The sequence below is a fragment of the Microchirus variegatus genome (genome assembly GCF_963457635.1).
Source record: "Microchirus variegatus genome assembly, chromosome: 3".
NCBI lineage: Eukaryota > Metazoa > Chordata > Actinopteri > Pleuronectiformes > Soleidae > Microchirus > Microchirus variegatus.
In genome coordinates this window covers 13,683,203-13,709,581 of record NC_139804.1, presented here as the reverse complement: position 1 = coordinate 13,709,581, position 26,379 = coordinate 13,683,203, and the positions used below count along the sequence as shown (strand labels likewise).

At 38.9% G+C, this 26,379-nt stretch overlaps 1 protein-coding gene across 1 annotated transcript in view; it reads left to right on the top strand.

Moving 5' to 3' along the window:
* Positions 1-24,084, top strand: part of adgrd2 (adhesion G protein-coupled receptor D2) — a gene marked incomplete at both ends in the record, with an annotated part of 38,505 nt that extends 14,421 nt beyond the window's left edge. Inside the window, 9 exons of the mRNA XM_083886835.1 lie at positions 365-518; positions 859-992; positions 4,130-4,245; positions 12,762-12,882; positions 18,074-18,115; positions 18,260-18,313; positions 18,446-18,593; positions 23,794-23,852; positions 23,938-24,084. Coding sequence (XP_083742961.1) covers positions 365-518; positions 859-992; positions 4,130-4,245; positions 12,762-12,882; positions 18,074-18,115; positions 18,260-18,313; positions 18,446-18,593; positions 23,794-23,852; positions 23,938-24,084 — 975 coding nt within the window. The remainder of the gene's footprint in view (positions 1-364; positions 519-858; positions 993-4,129; positions 4,246-12,761; positions 12,883-18,073; positions 18,116-18,259; positions 18,314-18,445; positions 18,594-23,793; positions 23,853-23,937) is intronic.
* Positions 24,085-26,379: the final 2,295 nt, after the last annotated feature.

The window sequence follows — 26,379 nt, the reverse complement described above, 5'->3', positions numbered from 1 at the left end:
TCTTTCCAGTGGATACATGTTATATATGACAGCAATGCGCCTGCTACAGCCTGCAAATTATCACTTTTCCAAATGCTAACTGCTGTTAGCTCCCAGATGCCTCTGTGGCTGATGTCATTTCCTGTCCCTTAAGTTTTGTTTTTGTTTTTTAAGGTGGCCTTTTAAGGTAGACCTAAAGAGATACTACTAAACAGAGAGTTCTGAACAGGGCTGTTTTGGCAGGGTGATTAAACTGCTGTGGTGATTCATCCGTATGGTATTTTGACCAAAGCATGTCACAGACATGTTCACTAGGACACCAGGGAACTAGATTAACTTGAAGAAATAGGGTATAATATTACCCCTTTAATATGTAATCGTGCAGGCAACGTGCTTCATGGTGACCGCACTTCTCCACCTCTTCTTCATGGCTTCGTTCTCCTGGATGCTGGTGGAGGGCCTGCTGCTCTGGAGCAAAGTGGTGTCGGTCAACATCAGCGAGGATCGCAGGATGAAGCTCTATTACATCATTGGCTGGGGTACAAAACCTCTTACCTCTCTGCAGAATGATTCAAAGGAGTAGACAACTAGATTTAGTTGATTAGTTGTGATTTTATGTTCTAATTAACCCAGTTAAAACAGAAGAAAGTCACAGATTAAGTTAGGAACACTGTGTGTATAAATAGCAGAAACACTGGGGTGTTCTTCTCTCTGCAGACGTGCTCAATGTTCCCCTTCAGACTAAATATGCCACGAGAAAAGAGAAGCCTAGACAATATTATCTCCAATTCATGGTGCAGCTGTCAGTGCTCCGTGAACACTTGCTAGAAATGAACCATAACGTCAGCTATTTTTGTGTTTGACTGAATTGTTTTTCAGGACTTCCTGTACTCATAGTTGGTGTAACATTGGCTGTATCAGTGGAGAAGTACAAGGCAGATGATCACTGCTGGCTCAATGTGAGGACTGACACCATCTGGGCCTTTGTGGGACCTGTTATATTTGTCCTGATGGTATGTAATCTGTGTGTGTGTGTGTGTGTGTGTGTGGTGTGTGTGTGTGTGTGTGTGTGTGTGTGTGTGTGTGTGTGTGTGTGTGTGTGTGTGTGTGTGTGTGTGTGTGTGTGTGTGTGTGTGTGTGTGTAGGTGTGTGTGTGTGTGTGTGTGCGTGTGCGTGCGTGTGTACATGTAATAATACCTCGTTTATTTAAAACTGACCAAAAAATGTAATCTGTTCTCCTGTAAAACGTCAACCTTCGCACCTGTCACTTTTTACTTAGTATATATCTGATTTATTAACATCTTCCCATCTTTACATTTCACTTCAGCGTAACAAGGAAATTATAAGCTTCACACAAATTATGACAAATTATGATAAAATCAATTGACAGAAAAAAGTATATTCTGATCATTTTGTTTCCATTTTGGTCTGTTGCTTGCTTCAAATCATCAGCCCAGAAAATTTCAAATATGTTTTCTGTTTATTTTGAACCTTCAGCTAGTATGCTACGTATATGCATGTTAGTAAGCACCAAGGTAATGGTAAATATGTGTTCCTTATCTAAATAGGGAACAAAATATAATATATTATTATATACCACTCTGTCACGTCCCTCAGCACAGAGATCTGCACCAGGTCGATACCCAATCGGTGAAAATTAAACGTGGGTGGTCAGCGGATGTGGTAACAAATATATGATTTTCCACAATAAAACTATCACTGTAAACAATTGCTGTACATTTACAGCAGGATTTTAACAGTAATAACCTTTGCACTTTACTATTAATACACAGGAAAATGTTATACAGTGGTATGCAAACATTTTCCTGATTTTCCTTTATAAATCATTCGTTGTTTGGATAAGAAGAGACAAACACAGTGATATTTGAGAAGTGTCATAAAGTTTATATGATTTACAGAAAGTGTGCAAGAATTATTTAAACAATAGGCATGTGCATAAATATAGGCAAATTTAAATAATAAATATAATAATTTTATTGATTTGAATACCTTTAGCACTAATTTTTCCGAACTCAAAATTGGTTTGGTAACCTCAGTGACCCTTGACCTCCATACACAAATGAATCCAATCATGAGAAAAGGGTATTTAAGGAGGCCAATTGTAAGTGTTTCTCCTCTTTGCATCTAGAGTGGCAACATGGGAGCCTCAAAACAACTCTCAAATGACCTGAAAACAATGATTGTTCAACATCATGGTTTAGGGGAAGGATACAGAAAGCTATCTCAGAGATTTAAGCTCTCAGTTTCAACTGTGAGGAACATTGTGAGGAATTGGTAGACCACAGGCACAGTTCTAGTTAAGGCTCGAAGTGGCAGACCAAGAAAAATCTCAGATAAGCAGAGGCGAAGGATGGTGAGAACAGTCACAGTCAACCCACAGACCAGCTCCAAAGACCTACAACATCATCTTGCTGCAGATGGTGTCACTGTGCGTCGTTCAACTATTCAGCGCACTTTACACAAGGAGATGCTGTATGGAAGAGTAATATAGTAAATTAGATTTTTGCTAATATAGCCGCAGAAATACAACAAACTGTAACTTTAATGTGATATTTCAGGTTTTTGGAGGGTTGTTGTATGAGTCATTGACACACAGTCAGTGCTCACACTCATTGAGAACTGAATTTAGCTACTTAACTAAAGGTAGTGACACAGAAGGCGCTGGTACAATGCTGCGTCATTTCAAACATGTAAGTCATAAATGAACACTGAATGAACTTACGGAGGATAATCATGATACATGAATATTTTTAAGAAACAATTTGACACTGGGGGAACAACATTCATCCTGAGAAAAATCGACAAAACACAAGCAAACTAGAGGAGTTACACACAAATACAAACTCTATCGACACAGCTGCACCAACAGAGCCACGCAAAAACATTTTCCCGGGGGACCCAAACAAAACCAGTTTTGACTTTACTAAAGTAAAAATATTGATAACTTTGTTATTATGTGCTGTCAGTTTGAAGTCTCTCTAAATCTGCTTGTGTTTTGTCCATTCACGTACATGTTTTCTTAAGCTGAATTGCATGGAGCTGTCAGGGCCACAGCAGCAGCAACAGCAGCATGTGTTTGTGTTATTGCACAGAGTAACAAACAGACCGGCACCTGCTCATGCACAAGCATTGGCTCTTGTTGTGTTTTATGTCGCTCCACGGATCCACACTCACTTATGGGAGCAAGAACGCCAAGGAAGAGAGAAGCTGTTAGCAAAATGTAAAAAAGCAGAGGACTGCTTGCTAAATTAAGCTCCAAATAGCTATTGTGCTTCCACGTTTCCCTTCATTAATCATGACATTAAATACATCACTCTGTGTGCAGTGTGAGAATGTCATATTGACTACGTTGGAAAAACATCAGTGACAATTATGTACCATTCATTTATTTTTCTAAGATATGTACTCTAGCTTTAAGGTGCAAAATTAAGCACTTGTTTTGTCAGACTAAACAGGCTGGAAACGGAAGTTTGTCAACTTGTCACTCGTCCACACCAAAGTCCATGGAGAAAATGTGTGTCTGTACCTTTGTGATTTTTTCACAGGGACACTGGAGCTGCTGGTCAACTGCTGCCTGGTAAGTTTTTTATAATTTAGGCAAATCTAAGAAGGGGATTTGACGCACTGCAATCACAAAATAATTATTTGAATAGTTTGACGTTAATGATGGAGGCAGTGGATCAACAGCTCTCAAAAGCCATACACAATTCATGATTTTCTCTATGGACGTTGGTGCTGGGGAATGAGTGGTTTGTAAGTTTCCTGTCAGAAATGCCATCAAAAATGGTGTTTCCTTTTGTCTCTACTTTATCAGAATCTGCTCAAAATGCCCCTGGCTTTACTGCACATACAGACAAAACAAGATTCTCATTCAAAATTTAAATCATTCAAACCAGACCACAACTGAACTTCCCTTCCCTTTAATTCACGTGTGTTTTGCCAGTCTTTTCTCAGTCAGCAAAGAATGAATGAAATGAGTGAATCGTGTTTTCTGTGCTGTGATTTCCTGAGCACGAGGGTAAACGCTTCCTCTGCACTGAAGCTGAAGAGCCAAGTTCATCTGTGGCAGCAGCACGTCTCGTGTTGACTTTAAGGAGGCCATGTTGATGCCGTTGTCCTCTGCCTGCAGGTCAACGCAGTCGTGCTGTGTCGGGTTGTCATGGTGACAGTTTCCAGTGCTCATCGCCGCGCTAAGATGCTCAGTCCAAGCTCGGCCTCAAAGTTGCAGACCTTTGACCTCACCTGGTGAGATACAATGTTTCCTCAGCCTCCCTCTCACACTCTCTCTCTCTTTCCTTCTGCTTCCTGTGCTCTCTCATTTGTCTGTCTTTTTCTCTCATTCACCCACGCACTCACAAAGGTGCACAAGGTTTTCATCACTTCAGAGAGCATTACATTGAATTGCATTAATTTCCTGGAGAGTTACTCTAACTTCAACCATAACTACTATTTATTGTTAACCTTACCCTAACCTCACCTTAAAGTAACAGTGTGTAGTATTTCTGGGGCTAGTTTATCATTTTATTATAAAGGGCTATCAGAAAAAGCCCTTTTTAATAACATAATCACAGGCCGCTACTCCAAAGTCCTCCACAATTGCCGGCTCCAGCAACGAAGAAGAAACGATGTCACCTGACAGACGTGTGAGTTATGAGATGGAGAGAGAGCAAGAACTTAAATACCGGATCATATTTACTGTGTGGCTGATGAATTAGCACCAGCACCTGAATCAGCATCACCAAAGAAAAGAAAACACGGTGCCGGCAAGCATGTTCGCGGAAGTTGATGGAAGTAAACATTGGCGTTGACTTTACCGAGTGGAATCATCAATGATGAGGGACAAACGTTTATGAGCTGACGTCGCGTGTTTTCCACTGAACAGGTAATTTCACATACTTATCTAAATCTTCGGTGTAATATTTTATCTGTAACTAGAACACAGAGCAGTGTTTGTATTTGACGGGTATAGTTGCTAACCACTTCAACTTTGTTTGAATGGAAACATTGTAGACTCCTCAGAGATTCTGACAAAATAACTATAATAATTGTGAACAGAGCCTCTACCACTTTAGCAGCTAATGTGGATTAGGAGGATTTGTCCCCCTTCTTTGCTCAGCAAGGTAATAATAGTTTTAGTTTGTATTTAGTTTTGACTTTTTGTTTTTAAAGTTAGTTGTGGGTTTGCTGGTTTTATTTGGTTTTTTTTGCAAATGCTTAGTGTCAGTGTTTGTTTTTTGTAATATGGAGTATTTGCCCAGTCCAAGATTCAAAAAGGTCATAGTAAGTATTAATATATATTTTATTTTATTTTTATATTAAAGTTTATTGTTGCTTTTGTTGATCCTAATGTGTCACAGACACCTTACAGAGATGAGTGTCTCAAGCCTTGATTAAAGGAACAGTGATTCATTATGTCCTTACACTTCTTGATGTTGTTATGTTTTATATTTTATTTTAAATATCCTTCTTCTTTCAGCGTATGTGACAGACATGGAGGGGACATGTTTACTGACCCTGTAAACAATGTGTAAGTTGAACTATTCATTTGTTACAGTTTGGCGTTGTTTTACAACTATAGTTCTCCAAATATATCCTTTTGATTCATGTCCTGTTTACAGAAATGTTTGTGCATATGAGGAGCAGCTTCCACCAATCCCTACTACAATACCCACTGGAATACACTCTTCAAAATAAGGGTTCCAAAAGGGTCCTTCTAAAAGGGCTGCGGTTCTACCTGGAACCATTTGCTTCTGCAAGGGTTCTTGGTAACACTAATGGTTCCAGTAAGAACCATTTCGATCCACAGAACCCTTTAAAACACCCTTTCCTGAATAAACAGTTTTAAAAGGGTTCTTGGTGGAACCCTCCAAAAGGGTATAAAGGTTCTACCTGGAGCCAAAAAGGGTTCTCCTATGAGGACAAGCCGAAGAACCTTATATGGTTCTAATTAGCACTTTTATTTCTAAGAGTGTATAGACCAATGCTGTAAACAGGTGTGTCTCTTTTGATTTGAAATATTTCCTTTTGGTAGACACATCCATTTACAAACTGTTTTCTATGCAAGTGATATTTGTTGACATGTTTCACTCAACACCTGTTTGGTTTTTTTTCTCCAGCGGCTGAGCTGTTAGATCCCTGTGCTCCTCCAGCGTCATCTTCTCCACAAGTCTGAATAAATAAAACACAGAAAAGAGAAGAATAAACTGTTTAAGTGATGTTTTGTAGATACAATGACAGTGGACTGCATGTTGTGGTTTACAGGATACTCAGTATTACAATAACATAAAAGTATGGAACATAATTGGTCTGTCCATAAATATTTGTCATAATTCTCCCTCCTGGTTTTCATTGAATCATTCAGCTGATGTTTATTATGAGATAACACATCAAACTGATGTTGTAGATTACACTGTTATTTACAGTATGATGTGACACACAGAGATGCTAATGTGGTGGCGAGGGTCTTTAGGTCTTTAAAGAACAATCTGCAAACTTTCTTCAATATAGTACAATTCTGACAACGTCTATGGAGAAAATATATCTCTTATTTTTTATTTTCAATTGCCACCTGTTCTGTTTCGTTCTCAAATGTTTTTTTTTTATTATTGCAACTTACTGTTTTTTGCTCTCAAATCTCTTTTTTGGTTTAAAGTCTTTTCTATTTGATTGAATAATAAAGGAACAAAATTCTCTCCATAAATGTCACTCTGGAGATGTTAAAACCAGGCAAAGAATTTCATTTGAAAAATGAAATAAAGATCTTCTCTCTCCTCTTCTGTGGAGGCAGCTTTTCACTCTCCTTGCCTTGTCTGTTCCTCCTCTCTACTCTTGAACATTACAGTAATTTGCAATTATCACTACTTTTTTTTACAATCAGCTAGCCCACAGTTAGTGATCAAATGCTAACATACACGTCTATGATCTGTAGAATTACGATACACAAGTAAAACTTATAGGGCCACATGGTTGGCGTAGTGGTTAGGGCCCTTGCCGTTGCAGCAAAAAGACCTGAGCTCTGGTTGGAACAAGGGCCTTTCTGCATGGAGTTTGCATGTTCTCCCTGTGTGTGTGTGGGTTCTCCGGCTTCCTCCCACAGTCTAAAAACATGCATTGGTGAATTGGTCACTCTTTGACCGTAGGTGTGAGAGTGTGAGTGAATGGTTGTTTGTCTCTATATGTGGTCCTGTGATGGACTGGCAAACTGTCCAGGGTGTACCCCGCCTATATTGCCCTATGTCAGCTGAGATAGGCACAGCACCCCCGCGAGGATAGAGCGGTAGATAATGGATGGATGAAGTAAAACTTGTAAACTTGTCTTTATAAAGGAACCTCATCTGTTGACACTGTCGTAGAAGGCGACGGTAGCATTTTTAATCGGTGGAAGCCACCGTAGTTCTCAAGAAGCGAGGGGTTACAAAGACAAGACAAATTGCCATAATGTGACAGTGTAAAAAGACTTAGGCCCCCACAACATGACACACACTTTGCACAACAATTTTAACCCTTAACCTAAACTTAATTCTAACCCTAAAACCAAGTCCGAAACCTTTTTTTTAAAGGGACCTTTTAACAAAATTTCCCTCCTGTGGTTTATCAGTTTTTTGGTCCCCACAAAGAGTTATGTGATAGTACACACACACACACAGAGAGAGAGAGAGAGAGTTGTAGGTTTGGACCAGGTGTTAAAATGATAAGCCCTGACAACTCCCACAGCAGGCTCATGAACCTTAACTCCCATTCTCTCGCTATTGACTATTGTACTCGCTCCACCCAAGAGGAGTGTGTGTGCGTGTGTGTGTGTGTGTGCGTGATAGATAGATAGAGAGACTGTATGTTCTTGTATGTGTTACTTTGCGAAATCGATGGTCACTGGTTTATCGTCTAAATTCACAAATCACAGTTTGCCTTGGTGGATGTTGCGAACAGCGTCCAGATCCAAAGGTTTATTTAAAAAATGCACAGAAATTAAATTGTATTTGTATAGAACTATTCATACACGGGGCAACTCAAAGTGCAAGGATATAGGTTAAGACGGAACATTTCTGAATCAGTTATGGCATGTTTATAGTACTATAATGCCATTTATAGAGGCAGCAGCAGAGATTGTTGATGAAAAAAACATATATCAATATCAACATTAATTATAGTCTTATAATAGTAATGACAATAATACGAATTCCAGTGATGATGATAATAATAATAATTGCGTTGAAACTGGATCTGGATTCTGCAACCTGCAAGATGAGGAGCGATAGAAGAAGGAAAAAGTGGACTTAATGATCGTTCCGCCCCAGATGTGACAATGTATGACAGTATAATATAGAGTACAGTATAATTCATGAAATAAGGTTGATGTAGAGATCTTGGCTTTGGCCACACCAAAGTCCACAGAGAATATTTGTGTTTGCACCTTTGCGTTTTTCACACAGGGACACATGGAGCAGCTGGTCGAATGCTGCCTGTTTGCGTTGTGTAGGCAAAGCTTGAAAACACTGTTATAACAAAAAAATTGAACTTACCGATGGAGGCAGCAGTAAATCACCAGCTCTTACATCCCAGTGATGTAAACTGATGATGCAGAGGGGTAGCAGCTCATAGACTTCACTAATCCAGTCAGAAATGGCTTCTAACAATGAGAAGATGCATCAAACATTATTTTTTGCTTTGTTTTGTTTTATGCGATGAACATTTTTAAGTTGTGAACATTTTTTTCCTCCTATCGTCCACCAATGTGGCACATTGTCTTTTTTTTAAATAGTTGTTGGATTAGAAAATGTGTTGCTCTGTGGTTTGAGTGGAACACACTTTTAAAATAAGTATGACAAATACATACCCATTATTTATTTAGAAGAAGAAAACATATTGTACATATTGTATGACAGCCAGTTCCTGGTGGAGTAGAAATCACAATTTCCATCCTCATTTTGTTAGGGTCTGTTTATGTTGCTATGGCGACAGTGTTTCCTGCTACAACAGCATTCACTTGTATGCAAGTGTCATTTGAAGGAGCAGAGACACATATGCTTACTGAGGTGCTGCAGGAGGATTTCTATGAAAACATATACATGTGCATTGACATGAGAGACCTGGTTCACCTGTATTAGTAAAGAACACATTGACGAGCCATAGACCTCGGTGTGAGCAGCTTTCTATGGAATGAAAAGCATTGACAGTCAGGTCTTTGGAGAGTCCACAGCAGTGCCAACAACCGTTTATTTTTTTTAGAAGAGATGCTGAACTTAAACGCACTACTTTTGTGAGACATTGCATTCATTTAGGCGAATGTTCTTCCATGGGAACTGAAAACAAACACAATAATGGAGTTGTGGGGTTTAATTTTGACATGACATTGATTCAGCTCAAAACAATCGAGAGGCATCTACTCATTGATGTATTCAATCATTCTTTTTCGACCACATTATTCTTAGCATTGGCTAAGTAGGTTACTGAATTAATTCTATGCGATCACATGGCGGCACAGTGGCTAGCACTGATGCCTTCGAGCATAAAGACCCGTATTTGAGGGTTAGGGTTTGCATGTTCCCACAGTCCAAGAACTTGCAGAGGTGAACTGGAAACTCTAAACTGACCGTTGGTGTGAGTGAGTGAGAGTAGTTGTTCATCTCTGTGTGTTTGCCCTGTGATGGACTGGTGACATGTCTAAGGTGTCCCCCACCTTTCACCCTATGTCGGCTGCGATTGGCTCCAGCAGCCCCTCAACCCTCATGTGGAGGATCAGGAATTTATATTTACATTTATATGCATGAAGTTGTTTTAAAAAACCTTTCTCTTACAGGTGATGGTGGTCATGTTCCTTCCAGTGCTCCATACATTCACTTGTGTTATATTTCAGTAGTAGCACAATTGTCAGACTTAAAACCCCGTACAAATCATCCAAAACTATCTGTAATTAGATACCACAGGAGGAAAAGTGAGATATTAGGTTTTCATTATAAAAAAAAAAAAAAAAAAAAAAAAAAAAAGCTGCTTTGAATGTGTTGAATACCTCGTGTGATTAGATGATTCACCCTGACGCTACATGCACAGCACAACATCATCTAAACCTACAATCTGAGGATTGTAAGTAAATGGATTAGTAGGTGTTGTTAATATGTTTTATGGCTGAAGAGAGACCACGATCCCTTTTCATATTCAGAAAAAAAAAAAAAAAAAAAAGTCCTTCAACCCAACATCCAGAATTTCTTTTCACATATTTGTCTTAGTCTGATGAAAATTCCACAGCGCCTTCTCCCCTCTCACCGTGTCTCTTCATTCCCTCACAAACACACTGAAAGCAAAATGTCTGCTGCAGCTCAAGAGTGTGATGTGAATTCAGGAGATTAGAGGGAAAACGACTTTCAAAAATAAAAGGGAAGAGCCTTCTCTTCCTTTTTATTTCGAGTGCTGGCTTTGTCCTTGCAGACACAGTGGAATCTGAAAACTCAATCTTTCTGCCCAGGTGCAGTGGTGTGACAACAATGGTGCGTTGAACAAAAGCAACCTTTTCTGCCTTGCCCCATGAAATGGTTATTGGCTGTATAAGCACCATGATCATTCAGAGCATGATTGCAAAGTAACAGGAGTGTGACTGTGGTAGGCAGTAAAATCTATAGCTGTGCAGAGATGTTTGGCGTGGATTCAAAGAGGAAATATTCAATAAATGTTATTGAAATACCTTGAAAACTTCACTTCAGCGCGTCCTTCTCTCTGCCTATACTCGTGTGGCAGCTCTCACTTCTCAAAACACTGTGTGAAGTTTGGTTTCAGCGAATGTGTCTCTGATTTTTTTCGAGCACCAGTTAAATTCATGCGTATTCTATAGATCGGAGGTCGCCAACAAGTGGCAGAACTGAACCTGTTTGAATAAATCATTGATAATTGCAGTCTTTGATGGTGCATTTGTCGCCTGGGTGAACCCAGTCGAGTCTGCCAGTGATTTGATTTCACTCTGCAAACAATGTCTTGCAAGGACGCCGTTTCGGCCAACTTCAAAACATGGCAGCCGCTGAATAGCAGCTGTCTTTCGATTTGGCTGTTGCTTCCATTTTAAGCAACTTAGTCCATGGATCTCACCGGGGAAACGCTGTCAGACATCATTAATATAAAGTCATTGCTCCTAGGAATCTACAACGGCACATTTGTTGATACATTGGTCTGATTCATTGTTGTGCACAAAGTCATTTTGATCTACGTCCTTTGGTCACACCTCTTGAAGGTCATACTCAACATCAAATGAGATTGAAATGCAGTCTGACATTAGCCAGGGTAATGCCTTTGGATTTTAACCATAGGCTTTATACGAAAACAATTTGACATAATCTCTGGTTGCAAAAACAACTCCCGTTGTGAAGCCTCAGAACTTTCATCCACATCAGTTTTTGAAAACCAGTGGCTTGCAGATGCCACCTGCAACCAGACTCCTACTGGACGGTATTATATGATAGTATATGCTGTATATTTATGTCATAATACTCCCTTTTTAATTGTGGATGTAGAATATGTATTATAAATATAAATGTGGCTTGTGTGAATTCACCAACAGCAACCAATGATTTTCTCAGATGTATGAAAGCCCATCTGCTTATAAAACTTACTTGAAATACAATACAATTTTGGTAAGTCAAAAGTTAAGAATATGAGATAAAAATGTGTATTGTTTTGAAAATCTCATAATTATATTAACTCTTATACTGTAACAATCTTAAAATGATGACTTGCCATGGTTGTTGTATTATTATAAAGGGAGGGTCTTACAGTTCCACACGTCTTAACTGAAATTTTATCCTCTGAACACACAATGTTACACATTATGTTTCCCAATCGTCTTTTAGTGAAGTCTGTTTTATTTTTATCTTAACTCAATTAAATCCTACCTTCCCACCATAGAGTTCGGTGCTCATGTCTTTAAGCAATTTGGGTTTGCACATTATGCAATATGTTGTGTTTTATGAAGCATGTCATGATATTTAATTTAAAAAAAATGTGCTCCATTCGGCACATTTTGGCTGCATCAGCTTTTCATAAACCTTGCCTTTTCAGCGCCACCCTTGCTATTTTTACCATCTGTGATCTCACGGACGTAGCATGTTGCCACAGAGCATACAGAGCAGTACTTCTACCATAATGTGCCCAGTCATGGAAAAACCAGGAACAAGTATATTATGTGGTTCTGTTCTGCTTCAAGTTTTCAGGTAAACATTACATGTTTCAATAGCCCACAATGGACAAACATCTTGCTAACTGAAGGCTATTATGCATTATCCAACACACCAGGAAGGGAAGGGTGAAGGATATTCAATATTGCTGCATGCAACTGCACCAACAAATGTATTATAAACACTATATGGTTACGTTGGCCTGTTGAAACATGGCTTGGGCGCCCAACGAGACATGGGCGAGATGATGAAATTAATGTTATTGATTTTTGAAATGCTCCTGGGTTCTATCTCACCTCCATCTTCTCCTCTCCTTTCCAACCTTCCATTCCCCCTCCTTTCTCGTCTCTCTCCTACCTCGATTGGTCAGACGTTCTGTCAGATATTTCTTCCTGTTAAAGGGGAGTTGTTTTTTTCTCTCGTGCTAAGTGCATGCTCATTGTGTTCCTGATGGGATTCTCTGTAGCAATTGTAAGGTATTGACCTCGCCATGGTTATATCAATAAAACTGAACTGAATTGAATTCAATTACACTTTCTTTGATATGACATCAATATTTAAATATATATATCTTGCTACATGTCTGATATGTGTTGATGTTTGCAGGGCCGTGACTCGTCCTGTGCTCATCCTGCTTCCTGTGCTGGGTCTCACATGGCTGTGTGGAGTGTTGGTCCATCTGTCTGTTGTCGTTGCCTATGTCTTCATCGCCCTTAATGCTTTCCAGGTAAATAAGCATACATGTGATGTGATGTTGTTCCTGCAAACATTTCTCATTTTACAAATTCAGGTTTAACATTTTTTTTGGGGGGGTCAAGACAATCGTTTCATTTTTAAAAGATTTGTTTGTGGTTGCGTAGTGTTTCCATATGCGCACATACACTATTACAATAGAGACTTGAATGTGTCCGCCTAATATGAATCAGCAACAGCATTCAAGCCGAGTCATGCTGTAGGCTGTTGTCTTTGAAATAGCTTGAAATGGTGGCACAATGATTACAGCTTTATATTTTAAAAGGTCTGGAAGCGGGGCTGTTTGACAGTAAGGGAAGACGTAAGTGATCTGCAAAAAGTTGGTAGGAGACTGAAAAAAATAGACCCCAAGGGGGTTAGGAACAGAGGTACAAATGATAGGCCCCAGGATAGAGCCAAGTTGGGAGTAATGGCGGCCGGTCAGACCCACATACTGCGTCCGCAGCCAGCCGCTGGTTCGCGCTGTTGCCCGGCTGTAGCTGCAGCGCTGCAGCTGCTAAGTTTCAATCAACTCAAGAAAAATAATTTGGCCATTACTGAAAAATCTTCTTCAGCTCCCACTATAGATTGCATACTTCCTACTGGCACTGCACTATTGAATATTAAAGTCGCCAACAATAAAGTGACACCAGAAACAAAGTGGCGCCATCTTGGAACCAACAGGTCTCGTCGATTCTGTTTTCAGTTGAATGTAAACAGCGGACAAATTCATCTACATGAACCCCCGCCCAACAATGACTCTGACACTGTATTACATATGCCAGGCCTGTAGCACTGTGGTCATCGCTATATTAATACAGATCATTTACCATAATAATGTGTCTATATGTGTCTAATTATAAAGGGCCATTTGGGGGATCATATTTATTTTTTGCACAAAATGCATACTGTGCCACCTAAACAAGCAATATATATATTTTGTATAATATATTGAACATATAATAATAATAATAATACAAATGGTGGTAAAGTAATACGTTTAGGAGGGAATTATACAATAATAGAATTAAAAGTAATAACAGCAACAGTAAATATCCATGTAATAAAAGTGAATCAGAATGAATAAGCTTAGTTTGGGTAAAATGACAACATTCCTGTCAGTTTCATCCAGAGTTCATGACCTCACACAATAAACTTAGATAAAACTAACAGACAAATAACACACAGTGATAATTAACATAGACTGTCTGATTTTAGAGAAGTGTCTTCACTGATGAAACCAGTCTGAACAAACTTGTCAGACAGTTCAGATTTGAACCAAAAAACTACTAGTTAGTGTTAGAGGACAGGAAGCTCAGTTTCAGCTAATACTTTTGCTTCTTTCACATCGATCATAATCTGTTATCCTTCCACTCGGTGTGGGATCATAGGAAACCACACTGGACATTTAAAGCATTTTTGTTGTTGTTCAAAAACCTCTTATATTAAGAGCTGTGTCAGCTCTACATCGTGGCCATTTTGGAGGACCATGTTTTTAATTAGCCCACAATGGACAAACTACAAATGTTTTGATGCAGCAGTTGTGTTGTGTTTGCCGTATGATTTGCATTATTGGTGGAGCACACATTTTCAATATCAGATCCATGTAAACGTGAGAAGCAAAAAATGACCGTGCGGCCCTAACGAACGTACAATTTTATTTTTAAGAAAACAAAACTTTGTGTGTGCATCTCTTGGCGTTTCAGCTTTCAATTCATCTGTTTGCAGTCATCTCACGTTTTAGCGCTATGTAGGTTTTATTAATGTTAATTATATATATATATGTATATATATATATACATATACATATATATATACTATATATGTATATATATATATATATATATAGACTTGCTTGAAACTTGAATACAAACAATTTCCCATTTTAATGTCTTATTTTTTACCTGTTTAGGACCTTTTTCAACTTTATTAATTTCATTCCTAATTTCTTAGGAACTGGTTAAGTTTATGGCTTTATGGTTTATATTGTTCTTAGGTTAAGGTTGGGGATAACACTTTTTTTAGGCTGTCCCAAGGAATGAAGATCAATGTGAGTCCTTACAAGTATAGCTTCGTGAACCTGTGCTTGTGCTTGTGTGTGTGTGTGTGTGCCACATCGACCTCTAGCATTCCTCCCCTGATAACACACAGCACTCACTTCCTCTCTCTCACACACCCTTCTCTTTCTACCCCTTTTTTCCTATATACAGTTATGTTTTACCATCTTCTCTCTCTCTGTCTCTCTCTCTCTCCCTCTCTCTCTCATTCTCTTAGTATAGGTCTTTCATTTCCCCACTCACCCCTGCATGCTCTTCTGCAGAATTTAATGAATCAAACCAGGTTAGCCCCTGGGTGACCCCCAGAGAGTTGCTTGTTAATTTAGATTTACTGCCAGTGTCCAGCTGAGGGCAGATAACACTACAGTAGGAGTTCCTCATGGAGTTAGGAGGGCGACTCTGCGGGCCAGCTTCATTTCATACCGACAAAAAAAAAAAAATTTTAAGGGGCTGCAGGTACTGAAAGTCTGTGGAGTCAGAGTCTATCACTGCTTACCATCAATAGATACTTCATAAAAGAGCAGAGATGTTTTTTTTTATTATCATTTTATGACAAAATCAACACACCACAAGTTCACAGTTAAAAACATGATTAACATATGCTTCTATTGTGTTTACTTAGCTACTGATGTAAGGTGAAGTCCTTTTGATACACTCATGATGATAGTTCATTCACCACATGATTATCCTGCACATGAAGGTCACATGGCCACACCAGTCCACCAAACTCCATCCAAAAAGATCAGTTCATCTATTGACCTGTGCTGGACCTGTTCCTCACCTCTCAGAATACAACTATAATAATAATAATAATAATAATACCTTTATTTGTATAGCACCTTTAAAAACAGCCAAGTGCTTTTACATACAATACATACACATGTATAAACAGTATAAATAAAACAAATATTCATTGATTTACGGTGCTTACAAAGAAAGGGCAATGAGATAAAAAGATAAGTAACTAAGTGCCACTCAGAAACAAATCTCTAACACAGAATAGCGAGGCGCTCTGACTCTCAGACTCACTTCTTGTAGCTTCCTTCACTTGGTTGGATCACTGGCAATTTGACTCCGCCCACCTGGTCCAATGACAGGCAGGAAACCACACAGCCTACTTTGTATTTAATGTACTAGTGCAGTGGTTTTGAGTGTGTTTTTAGTCATTTAGTCATCTGGTGTGTTTGAGTGCTCATTGTTACTGTGACACAGCAAAAGTTCAGTGACATTTTTATTTGTGTATGGTAGAAAGGAAATACTAATACTGACACAATGGCATACAATAAATAAATAAATATTCAGATTTTTTTTACTGCCATATTTTGCAATAGTTGAAACCAAATTGCAATCCATTTTTTTGAAAGTTATTTAATAAATCCTAAGCAAGAGGTTGGACAATATTTTGCAAATTTATTTGGCAACCCAAGGCCACATAGCAGAGTGGTTCCTGTGTGTGTGTGGGTTTTCTCCGGGTTCTCCAGTTTCCTCTGGCCCTGCGTTAGCTGGAATTGGCTAAAAAGGTGATGAAAAGGTGAATGCATATCAGTCACGCTACCAATATTACAGGGATGAGCACCCGGAAGTTAAAATTAACGCTGTTTTTTAGTGTGTATCTGCGTCATTACCTTGTTTAAGAAGCCCTGAAGGTTCTAAACAAACAGTTCAGCCATTACTGAGAACGCTGTGTTTTATTGTAATCTCAGGCTCAGTGAGATCTCTGAAAAAACCTGGTCCGGTTACGTAAACAGCAGTTCTCCTGAACAGCAGATCCTCCTGCTCCGGGCACTAGTCCGGGCACATACGGTTGCGTACATTGAACCACAGAAGAAGAATAACGTCCATTGTGGAGGTGTTTCACGAGCGACAGTGTCTTCTGACTCTGGGTCTGACTCCGGGTCAAAGTCATAAAAGGGACTGCGGCGGGGAGTCGTGAAGAAGCTATTTTTAAACACTGTTAAAACAATGTTTTGATAATGAGGAGCAGTGCATCCACCGTTCCAGAGGGGGGAGCTGCGATTCTGAGAGCGGATGTGCTGAATAGTACTGGCCAATCACAAGACTCTGTCTTCTGGGTGTGAGATTTATGTCTGAAATATCAGGAACAGCGTCAGAAAAGAAGGATTTCTATCGGCTCGTTTACAGCAACTAGGAGGTTTTTAAAACAAGTCAATGTATGTAAGTAGACCTCCATTACTAACATTTATGTGCAACATGACCACTCTAGGTCCGCTTTAAGTAACCTTGAAAATGTCAGATTGTTTTCAAATCTGTACCTGGTTTGTAAATGTGCTTATAAAAGAGGTGTATCAGTCAATTCTATTTGATGTTTCAGAATTTCCTGTAAAGGAAACTTTACAACACAGTGTTATTGCGCTGCTTTGAGCCATCAGTTTTCTGTGTAACAGGCACAAATCAATAGAGCAGCTTTCCTGTTGATGTGACAGGCCACTACTCTGTCAGCACTGTGAACATAAATGTACAGGTTCTGCACTCAGTGACTTTAATATTCTATCTCTGTATGGTCTTGATGAAGGTTTTCTCTTCGATTACTGGTAAAGATGACCTTTCCGTTTTGACTTGTTAAAGTGGTCGTTCAGGTTTGGAAGTGAGGTTGTACGAGGTACTGACATTAATTTGCCAAGCATTGCTCCCGTCATGATAACCAGTCACAGAAAACATGGCTATTCAAATCTATGTGTTATGTATCTATGGTAAGTCTAGGATTATGTTTGTAAGGTGCTCGATCTCCCAAGATGTTTTGGTATGGGAAAATGAGTGGTTTACACATTTGACCTACATGACTGTGTCCAATTCCTCCTGCAGACTGCATGTTAAAACAGGCAATTTGGATATATAGTATTCTGAGTTTGCCTGGGGTCTGAGTGCCACTCCCCACTGCATCTAACAGAAGTCTGTGCCAGAAGGGAGTTGAAAACCCACACAGATAGAGAATATAAGGGGGGGATTTTTGCAATATGTGGTTGTCTTTTTATAGAAACAATTTTGTTCGAGATGTCAGAGCACAGCGCTAAATGGACTTGGCGAAGATTTATATTGTCACAGAATGCATTAAGAGTTGTTTTTCCTTCACATTCACGCTTTGTGTGTGTGTGTGTGTCCTCTCTACAGGGCCTGTACATCTTCTTAGTGTATGCAGTTTACAACAGTGAGGTAAGAAGGCATTTTAGCTCTATTGAACGCCACCACCTGTCACCACTGCGGCAGAATATTAGAACATAGTTTTCTGCAGTATGTGAGGCTTGCAGCCTTTTAGAGAAAAAAACCATTGGGTGTAAACCACTGCTTCTCATTTAGGTGAGGAATGCCATAAAGAGGATCAAAGAGAAGAGAAAGGCCTTATCTTTCACGGTGAGGGATCAGGTCCATCAGTCCAGTGCAGAAAATATAGTACAATCCCTTTTTACACATGTATATTTGCTTGTATCTATTTTATTTTTTAGGATATTGTTGCTTCAAGATTGAGTTGTGATTTATTTCCAGAACTGTTCCCAGCCAACCAGCTTCCTGCCTTCCCAAAGGGCACCAATCACTTCCTCCTGGTGCCGCAGTCACCCAACCTCAAGCCCTGAGACCAGCGAGACCTCCGGACCCCCCAGTTCAACATCCGCCTCTCTGGTCATCAAGAACGGTAGGGCGCCATGAACAATGTTCACAATTTAGAAACAGTATATCTGACTTGTATTGTTCAAGTTGATGTCAATCAATCAAACGATGTGCGGTCAAAGCCTTATGAAAGTCTGTTTCCACCAGGAAAAAAAAAAAAAAAAAAAAGAGGTAAAAAAAAATAATAATTGTGAGATTAAAAAAATTGAAATTATGAGATTAAAAAAGTTGAAATTATGAGATAAAAAGTCGAAATTATGAGATTAAAAGTAATAATTATGAGATTAAAAAGTTATCATTATTACCCAGTTTTTCAAAAGATTTAATCTGGATAAAATTGATCCCGATTTGGTAATCCTTTTTTTTGCTATCCATGGTCACATAATCCATTTTACTTTTTAGCCACAACATCAAAAAGCAACATCGGATTGGATCAATCTGATCCGTATAGAAACTTTTCAGGATCACCAAATCTGGATGAGCTCAAATAGGATAGGAAATCAACAATGTAGAACTATAGATATGTAAAGTAGTAGTAAAGTAGAATATAGAATGCAATTGAGCGTTTAAATGGAGTTCTAAAGAGGCGCTTTGCATGCCTTATCTACCTGAGAGCGGAAACACAGAACATAACCCTTGCTTGTATTGTTCTGCTCAACATCGCAATAGTTAGACACTATTTCTGATTTGGTTTGTTTTGGATTTCATTGCCATTGCTTTGTTGTTTCATCATTGCATGCATCACTAAAAAATATTATAAAAAACAAAACAAAACTATTTTTGATTGTGATGAATACACATGAATTAGTGACCGAATTAAAGATATTGGCCGTGTTTCCCAGATTCGCTAAGATCTTCTTTGGAGCGCTCTTAAGAACGCTGTGAAAGAAGAACGTGTTTCCCAGAGTCGCTCTTAGCTTAAGAAGATCTTTCACTAAGAAGGAAACTGACCCACTCTCGACAGCCTTCTTAGCGTTCAAATGTTCAGTGATCACAGCCTGCCGCTAGGGGCGTCTAGATTTCTAGGCTACAGTGATCAAGCCGCATCAGGGAAATGTATATCCTCCACTTTTTGAAATAATAAAACAATGTTCAATGTTGAAATGCGCTCATAGCTGTGGACCACTGGCGCAAGAAACATAGGCTAATAGTAGAGAAGAAAAAACTGTTATTGAATTACACGTTTATGAGTTTATAGTACTACACATAAAATTATTATAATAATTATAATAATAAAATAATATAATTCCTCACTTTCTGAGAGGCCTCGTCCTCAACATCAATGCCCCCTGTGATGCCTTCAGAGGCCGTCTTCCCGATTATGGACAGGACTTTCTCTTCATCGGGAGTGAGGGTCGTCCCACCCGGTGCTCCACCACCCGTGCCCATGTCTTCCCTCCTCACCTGGGCACTCTTCTTCTTGGTCTGGCTTTGGAATTCCTGCCACTTCTTTCGCACAGCACCCCAGTCACGCAGGCCACATGGGCTGGAGGGGGACATCTTCTCCACTATAGCCTGCCATACACGGTTCTTCACCGTGATGTTTTTCTTTCCTTTAGTTCCACCAAATAAAACTTCACGGTGCTGCCACACCTCGTTCACCAACACGCCCATCTCCTCCGCGGTAAACGATGGTGCCCGCTTGGTTTTTTTGCTGCCATTTCTTCCATTCTCACATGTGTGTGCCAATATTCACGGGGGGGAAATATGCGCTAATGGGCTTGATTACTACTTGGATACACCTGATGGCACACACACACGTTATCAAAATGAACTTAATGCTATATCCACGTGCAAACACTTTGTTTGAGACGCGCGTTTTCTTTTTATTGTATATATATATGGTTATCAGCACATAATGTGAAGCTAATCCACTAACTCAGTACTCATCATGGATATCGCAAGTTCTTATAAACAACGACAATAGAAAGGATGGAGGATGGACGCAGTAAAGCTAGAGGAGTTATTCCAGATGGGCAATAACGATGTAGACAACTGGTGTGCTTGTCAAAACACCATACGTTAACGGCACGCTAGAACAAATCTAAAGGGAACTTAGCCTTTATAGGGCTGTGTAACGTTGATGGGCGTGCGTACCATATAGCATTAATTCCTGCAGGCGCCCCTGAGCCTAACTGCACCTGTGTGGGGGGACCACGGGGCGCTGTGTGTGACTTATGCGCTGATAAAGCGGTGGGTGATCGATTTGCCTGGCATCGATTGATTCAGTTTCAGCACCACCGTGGTGAACAGCTCTCGTTAAGAGCTTCTTAAGAAGCTTCTTTGGCTTGATCTTACGGTTCTCCTAAGAAGGAAGTTAAGAACGCGTCTGGGAAACACTCGTATCTTAGCGCTCCTTCTTAGCCATTTCTTCTTAAGAGCCTTCTTAAGTCCTTAAGAAAGATCGTATCTGGGAAACGCGGCCATTATATGTGGTCAATATTGACAGCTGTTTGGGGGATTATTTTAGGAGGGCAAATTCTAATCACTGTAGCCTGGTGGATGAACAAATCAATTTAAGACCTTATGAATAAATAGGATATTTTGTAGGCTATACTTCATGATGCAAATATAGTGTTATTTGATACAATTTTACAATTTCATTACATTTTGGGCCTGAAATCCATTGCCAATCCACCCTTCTGATGGGATCAATTTAATCCAGATTTTTTGGGATCAAAGTGATCCCAATCCACAACAAAGTTCAAAAAAAAATGTATAATCATGAGATAAAAAGTCATAATTATGAGATTTTAAAAAAGTCATAATCATGAGATACAGTCATAATCATGAGATAAAAAGTCATAATTATGAGATAAAAAATTTAATTTTGAGATTAAGTCATAATTATGAGATAAAAAAATTTATACCTTTTTTTTCTGGCAGCAACAGGCTTCCATAGAGCCTCATCATGAAAATTACCAAAAAAAAAAAACAATCAAAACAAAATTAATTTGACTACTTGTCTGGACAATAAATTTCTTTTCGGTATGATTCCAATAATTTAGATTTTATAATTTTATACTCAAAAAAAAAAGGAGTCGAGGCTCAACTTGAGTCGGACCGAGTAGTGCTAAAACTGTATAATGGAAAATCCCTATAAAACTGTACTAAAAACCAGAGGTAAAAGAATGTAAAAGAAAAAGAAAACATAATTAGTAACAGATAAAATGGAGCGTAGAAAATCTGTACGTAAAACTAAGAATACTAGATAAACTAGATAGCATGGTAAAATAAAATGAATAGTAAAATATAAAAATAATAATAATAAAAATAAATGAAGCTCAGAAAAAGACTAATGGTGGTTGGTTAGGTTTAAGCAAAAAAGCCTCCTGTTTTCGGACAATATGAATAAAATATCATCATTCTTCTTATCGTGTCAACCATCTTCTGTGATTGGCTGATTCGATATTTGTGTCCTCACGCAGTTGAACAGGTGTACCCAATGAAATGCCTGTTACATGCATTTCATTTTCTGTCTGTTCTTAGAAATAAACCTAATAAAAACTAGAGTTTGGAGTAAAGGTCAAGATACATGATACATTACATCAAATAGAACGGTCTGTAATCGTTTCCAGGTAGAAAAATAAGACTTTGAGTTGAACATGATTGTGGCTTCGTAGATAGAGCAGGTCATCCTCGAACAAAAGGTTTTCAGTTTGATCAGTGGCTGCTTTATTCTGTGTGCTCAAGTGTCCTTGGGCAAAACACTAAGCCCCTAAATTGCTCTCTGATGATGGGTGTGTAAAAATAGTGCTGTATATAAACTGTAGATACACTTGAATGTGAATGTTTGAATAGGTACAAACGGAATGCAAGACTGAGTAAAACGCTATGAGTGGTCATTAAAAAAGCACGATATACTGTAAAGACACACCATGTACCTCCATAGTTGGTGCCTCAAGGTCCTATAACCTTCTCGTGAATGGTACTAGATCGATTTCACCCAGAGGTTTTTACAATTCGGCGGTGAATTCAGGCTTCCTCTGAAATTTGATTGTGGTGAGGAACAGAACCTGAGGAGGCACCAGTGTTAGCTTGTTGTTTTGAAACGTATTTGAAGTCCAATGCTTAATTTCCACACGGTAAAATTGTATGTTATGCAAAAAAACAATAAAAGTCTAGTCAGGAGTTTACCTGATGTCCAACCATCCATCTATCCATTATCAACCATCAATGTTTTAATAAAGTTTTAAAACTTTATTAAAACAACACGAGAGTGGCTTCGGTGGAGCCTGGATAATTGTAAACCCAATACAAATGCAAAATAAAATAAACTCCAAAACAATAACATAATTTCAGCTGATTCTTCATATTATTGAATTATAATTTTTTTTGTGGATTAAAGAGAAGTTTTAAGAAACCAATTGTTACATTGTTGTTAAACTATTGTTGTAGAAATGTAGTCTTATTTGATAAATTAACATGGTATTGCAGGTTAATCACGTTTAAGGTTTGTCGCTCCAGTATTATATGAAATATTTACAAAAATAATATTTTACAACACAAGAAGGTCACAAAAAAGTCTATACTATTACTTCTACAACTGTGTTCAAACATAAAACATATTTTAGATATGTTTATATTACATGAGATGTGTAAATATACCAGATTTCTGGGATGATTTGGCTGAAGAGCTTAAATCAGGTGCAGGATAAGTGTGTTTAGTCTAATGCTGTAAAGCCTGACAGAAATGTAATTGGAGAAGAAGAGGGCTATCCACTTATTGTTGATACAGTACATTGATGTATTCATGTTAAATTGGTAAATAATTGCTTATAAGTGAATTGCCTGTAGAAATATAAAGTAAGGAATAACTTAGTTGTATTCAGTATATATAAAAGGGGTTTATATGTTTGGGTTATTTGAAAAGTTCCGTGAGGCTCACTCTCCAGAGTGTGACGATGTGTCAGTACCTGATACAACCACACTTTTAAAAAAAATCTGTACCTATCACATAAATGGATATTCGATTCTACAATATTATTTTATTACTAATAATAAAAGGTTTCTGTTTCTGCCACTCTGTAACTGTGAATCATGAGCTGCACTTGACGGAGCTGAACAAAGGCAAGAGGCAGAGAATTACAGCTTCATACTACGCATTGATATCATTCAATGTTTATTGGGGTTTTTTTATGTACATCTTGACATCTTTCTTTGTATTGTTCTTTCTGTTGCTTGTCTCAAAACATAACCTGATTTGTTTGTTTTTTGCCTTTCAGAGAGTTTCAGAAAGGACAGCTTTGTGAGTTTCTCTCTCAAACCTGCATCAGGAAACCAAGTAAGGAGCATGTACAGTTGTTGCTTTGTCACCATAGAGTGTGTTGTCATACATCATACTTGAATTTGACTGTTATTTCTTAAAGGTGGTGCAGCTGACTGCATTCAAACCATCAGGTACAAAGCTTCTTCTTCTTCTTTTGGCTTCACTGCAAATCATCTACCTCCATCTTGTCCTCTCCCTTGTGTCCTCTTCTGTCCTCATGTCTTCTTTCAAGCGGCTTCATCTTTAGCATCCTTTGTCCAATACAATCACTATCCCTCCTCTCAACCAAATCATCTCAACCTCGACTCTCTTACGCACAAAAGAAGCCATACGCCAAATTTCGATGCAAAGTTTGGTATTGATAAATACCGAACTTGGCAGGAAATGTGCTGTCCTTAATGGAAACTCTGACCTGTGTGTACACACAGAGGAGAAACTGGCTGAATGAATAGATGATGGAAGCATGGCTTTCTGTATTTCAAACGTACGCCAACGTTTCAGGTGCACCTACGCACAGTTTTATAAATGAGGCCTCGGAATCTTCAGCTCTGCCGCCTCAAGTACAACGCTTACATCACCTTATACCCGTCTTCCATTGTTAGGTTGTGAAAAATAAGAAATATACAAATATTATACCTATAACGAAAGAGACTCTGTTGTTAAACAACATTAAAGGTACAGTAGGTGGGATTTTTCTTTTTTGGGGGGGCAGTGATATTGATCCATAATTCCATAAAACCTTACAGCGTAATGTAAAAGTTCAGAACGAGAGAGAGAGATTCTATTATCTGCTCAACTGTTCTATTATAAATAGGAACACTGGCATGAACTGAAGAAGCGTTGCTTAAATAAAGAACAGAGACTAAGGCACCATTCACATAGAAACAGCACATAAACAATATTTAATTTCACTTTTTAGGCATCATTTTGGGGAATGTCTTCCTCTTGGTCAAACCGGGATTCAAACTGGTGCCCTTCGTGCTGTGAGGCAACAATGCTTGCCACTGTGTAACCGTGTGTCCTGCCTCTCTCTTTCTCTTTTTAAAAAATCGGATTTTAAAATGTTTCTGGCAGCTTCAATGGGAAACACAGACTAACAATAACAAATTATTCTTTGTAATTCTTTGATTGTTGTCTCAGGCTGCCAGTGTTTGCAGAACACATCGTCCATTCATGGCGTCAGTCTAAACAATAAGAGCATAAGAAGGGAATGGATCAGAGCAAAAGAAATAATAAAAAATAAAAAAAGCTCCAATGAAGTGACCTGAGGAGAAAGAGCAAAAGCAGCAGTAGATTTCATTGATCATCTCCTTTTACCTGTGTGAAAAACTGCCCCCGGTGTCTTTTGTTGAATTGAATGTGCAGGCTGACACAACAGATGGTCCCACCCCCATATTTCCATAGGGTTAAGTCGCTGTCACTGGCTTCTATTAGCGAGAGAAAAGTTTGAAAAAGCACTCGTTAAACGTTTTTCCATCTGCGACAAACGCCTGAGAGATGTCGACGTGCTGAGTGCTGCTGCTGCTGCTGCTGCTGCTCGGTGGTCATTGTTGACCACCAAGACAAAGGGGAAGTTCATTCCCTTAATCAGGAATCGACAGAGCTGCCTATTCATGCTATCAGCCATTAAGCACTCCAACACCTGCTCTCTCACTCTCTCTCACACTCGCTCCTCCCTCCCATCTTGTTTTCCCTCCTTCAAACACAAATACTCTGTGATGTAAAACAACATCACACGTCAGATTAAACCCAGAGTCATAGCTAATGGCTTTGCCTTTATTCAACTGCAGGCTGTTGAACTGCCAATGGGAGGCGGATCTTGTTCCTCAGCTTGGAGAGAAGGAAGATCTGGATACACCTGAGGAAGTGAATGAGCAACACACCCACTCTACTGGGCAGTCAACACAAATCAAAGTCATTTTTTTTAAAGGGATAGTTCACATTTTATGAAGTGTGGTTGCACTGTCAGGGCCCCCTTGTGGCAAGAAACCTGAGACATGGATGCTCACTAAACAATATGGCCGCCACAAATAAAAAAAAACATTCTAATCGATCAACGCTCCATAATATCTTCTCGTTATAAAGCATTCTGCACACCAAAGTCATAGAGTGAAGCAGTGTTTTTAGCTCACGGTTGACACAGGTGCAGCTGGAGCTCTGCTGTTTGTGTTAGCTGAGGTAAATCTGTCACAAAGCAGCACATTTGAATTTACCAATGAAAGCAGCAGTGGATCAACAGCTCCTGTGTACTACTGTGTAATGTATGTAAATGTAAAATCACTCATTTTGTTTCTTTATGGTGCAGGTTTACAGTGGCTGAAACTTATATTCATAAACGTATATTCTCAAGTAGATTTGACATTTTAAGTTGAATCCTTTTCCCTGAGAGACCGTGTCATACATACAACATACAACCACACTTCAAAAACCCGTAGGCCTACCATCATTCTGTGTGTCTGCCCATAGACCTCGCTGTGAACTGGTTGTATTGCAGCCTGTACAGTACACTAGAAATATTTCCATTAAAAATGTACAAGTGTAT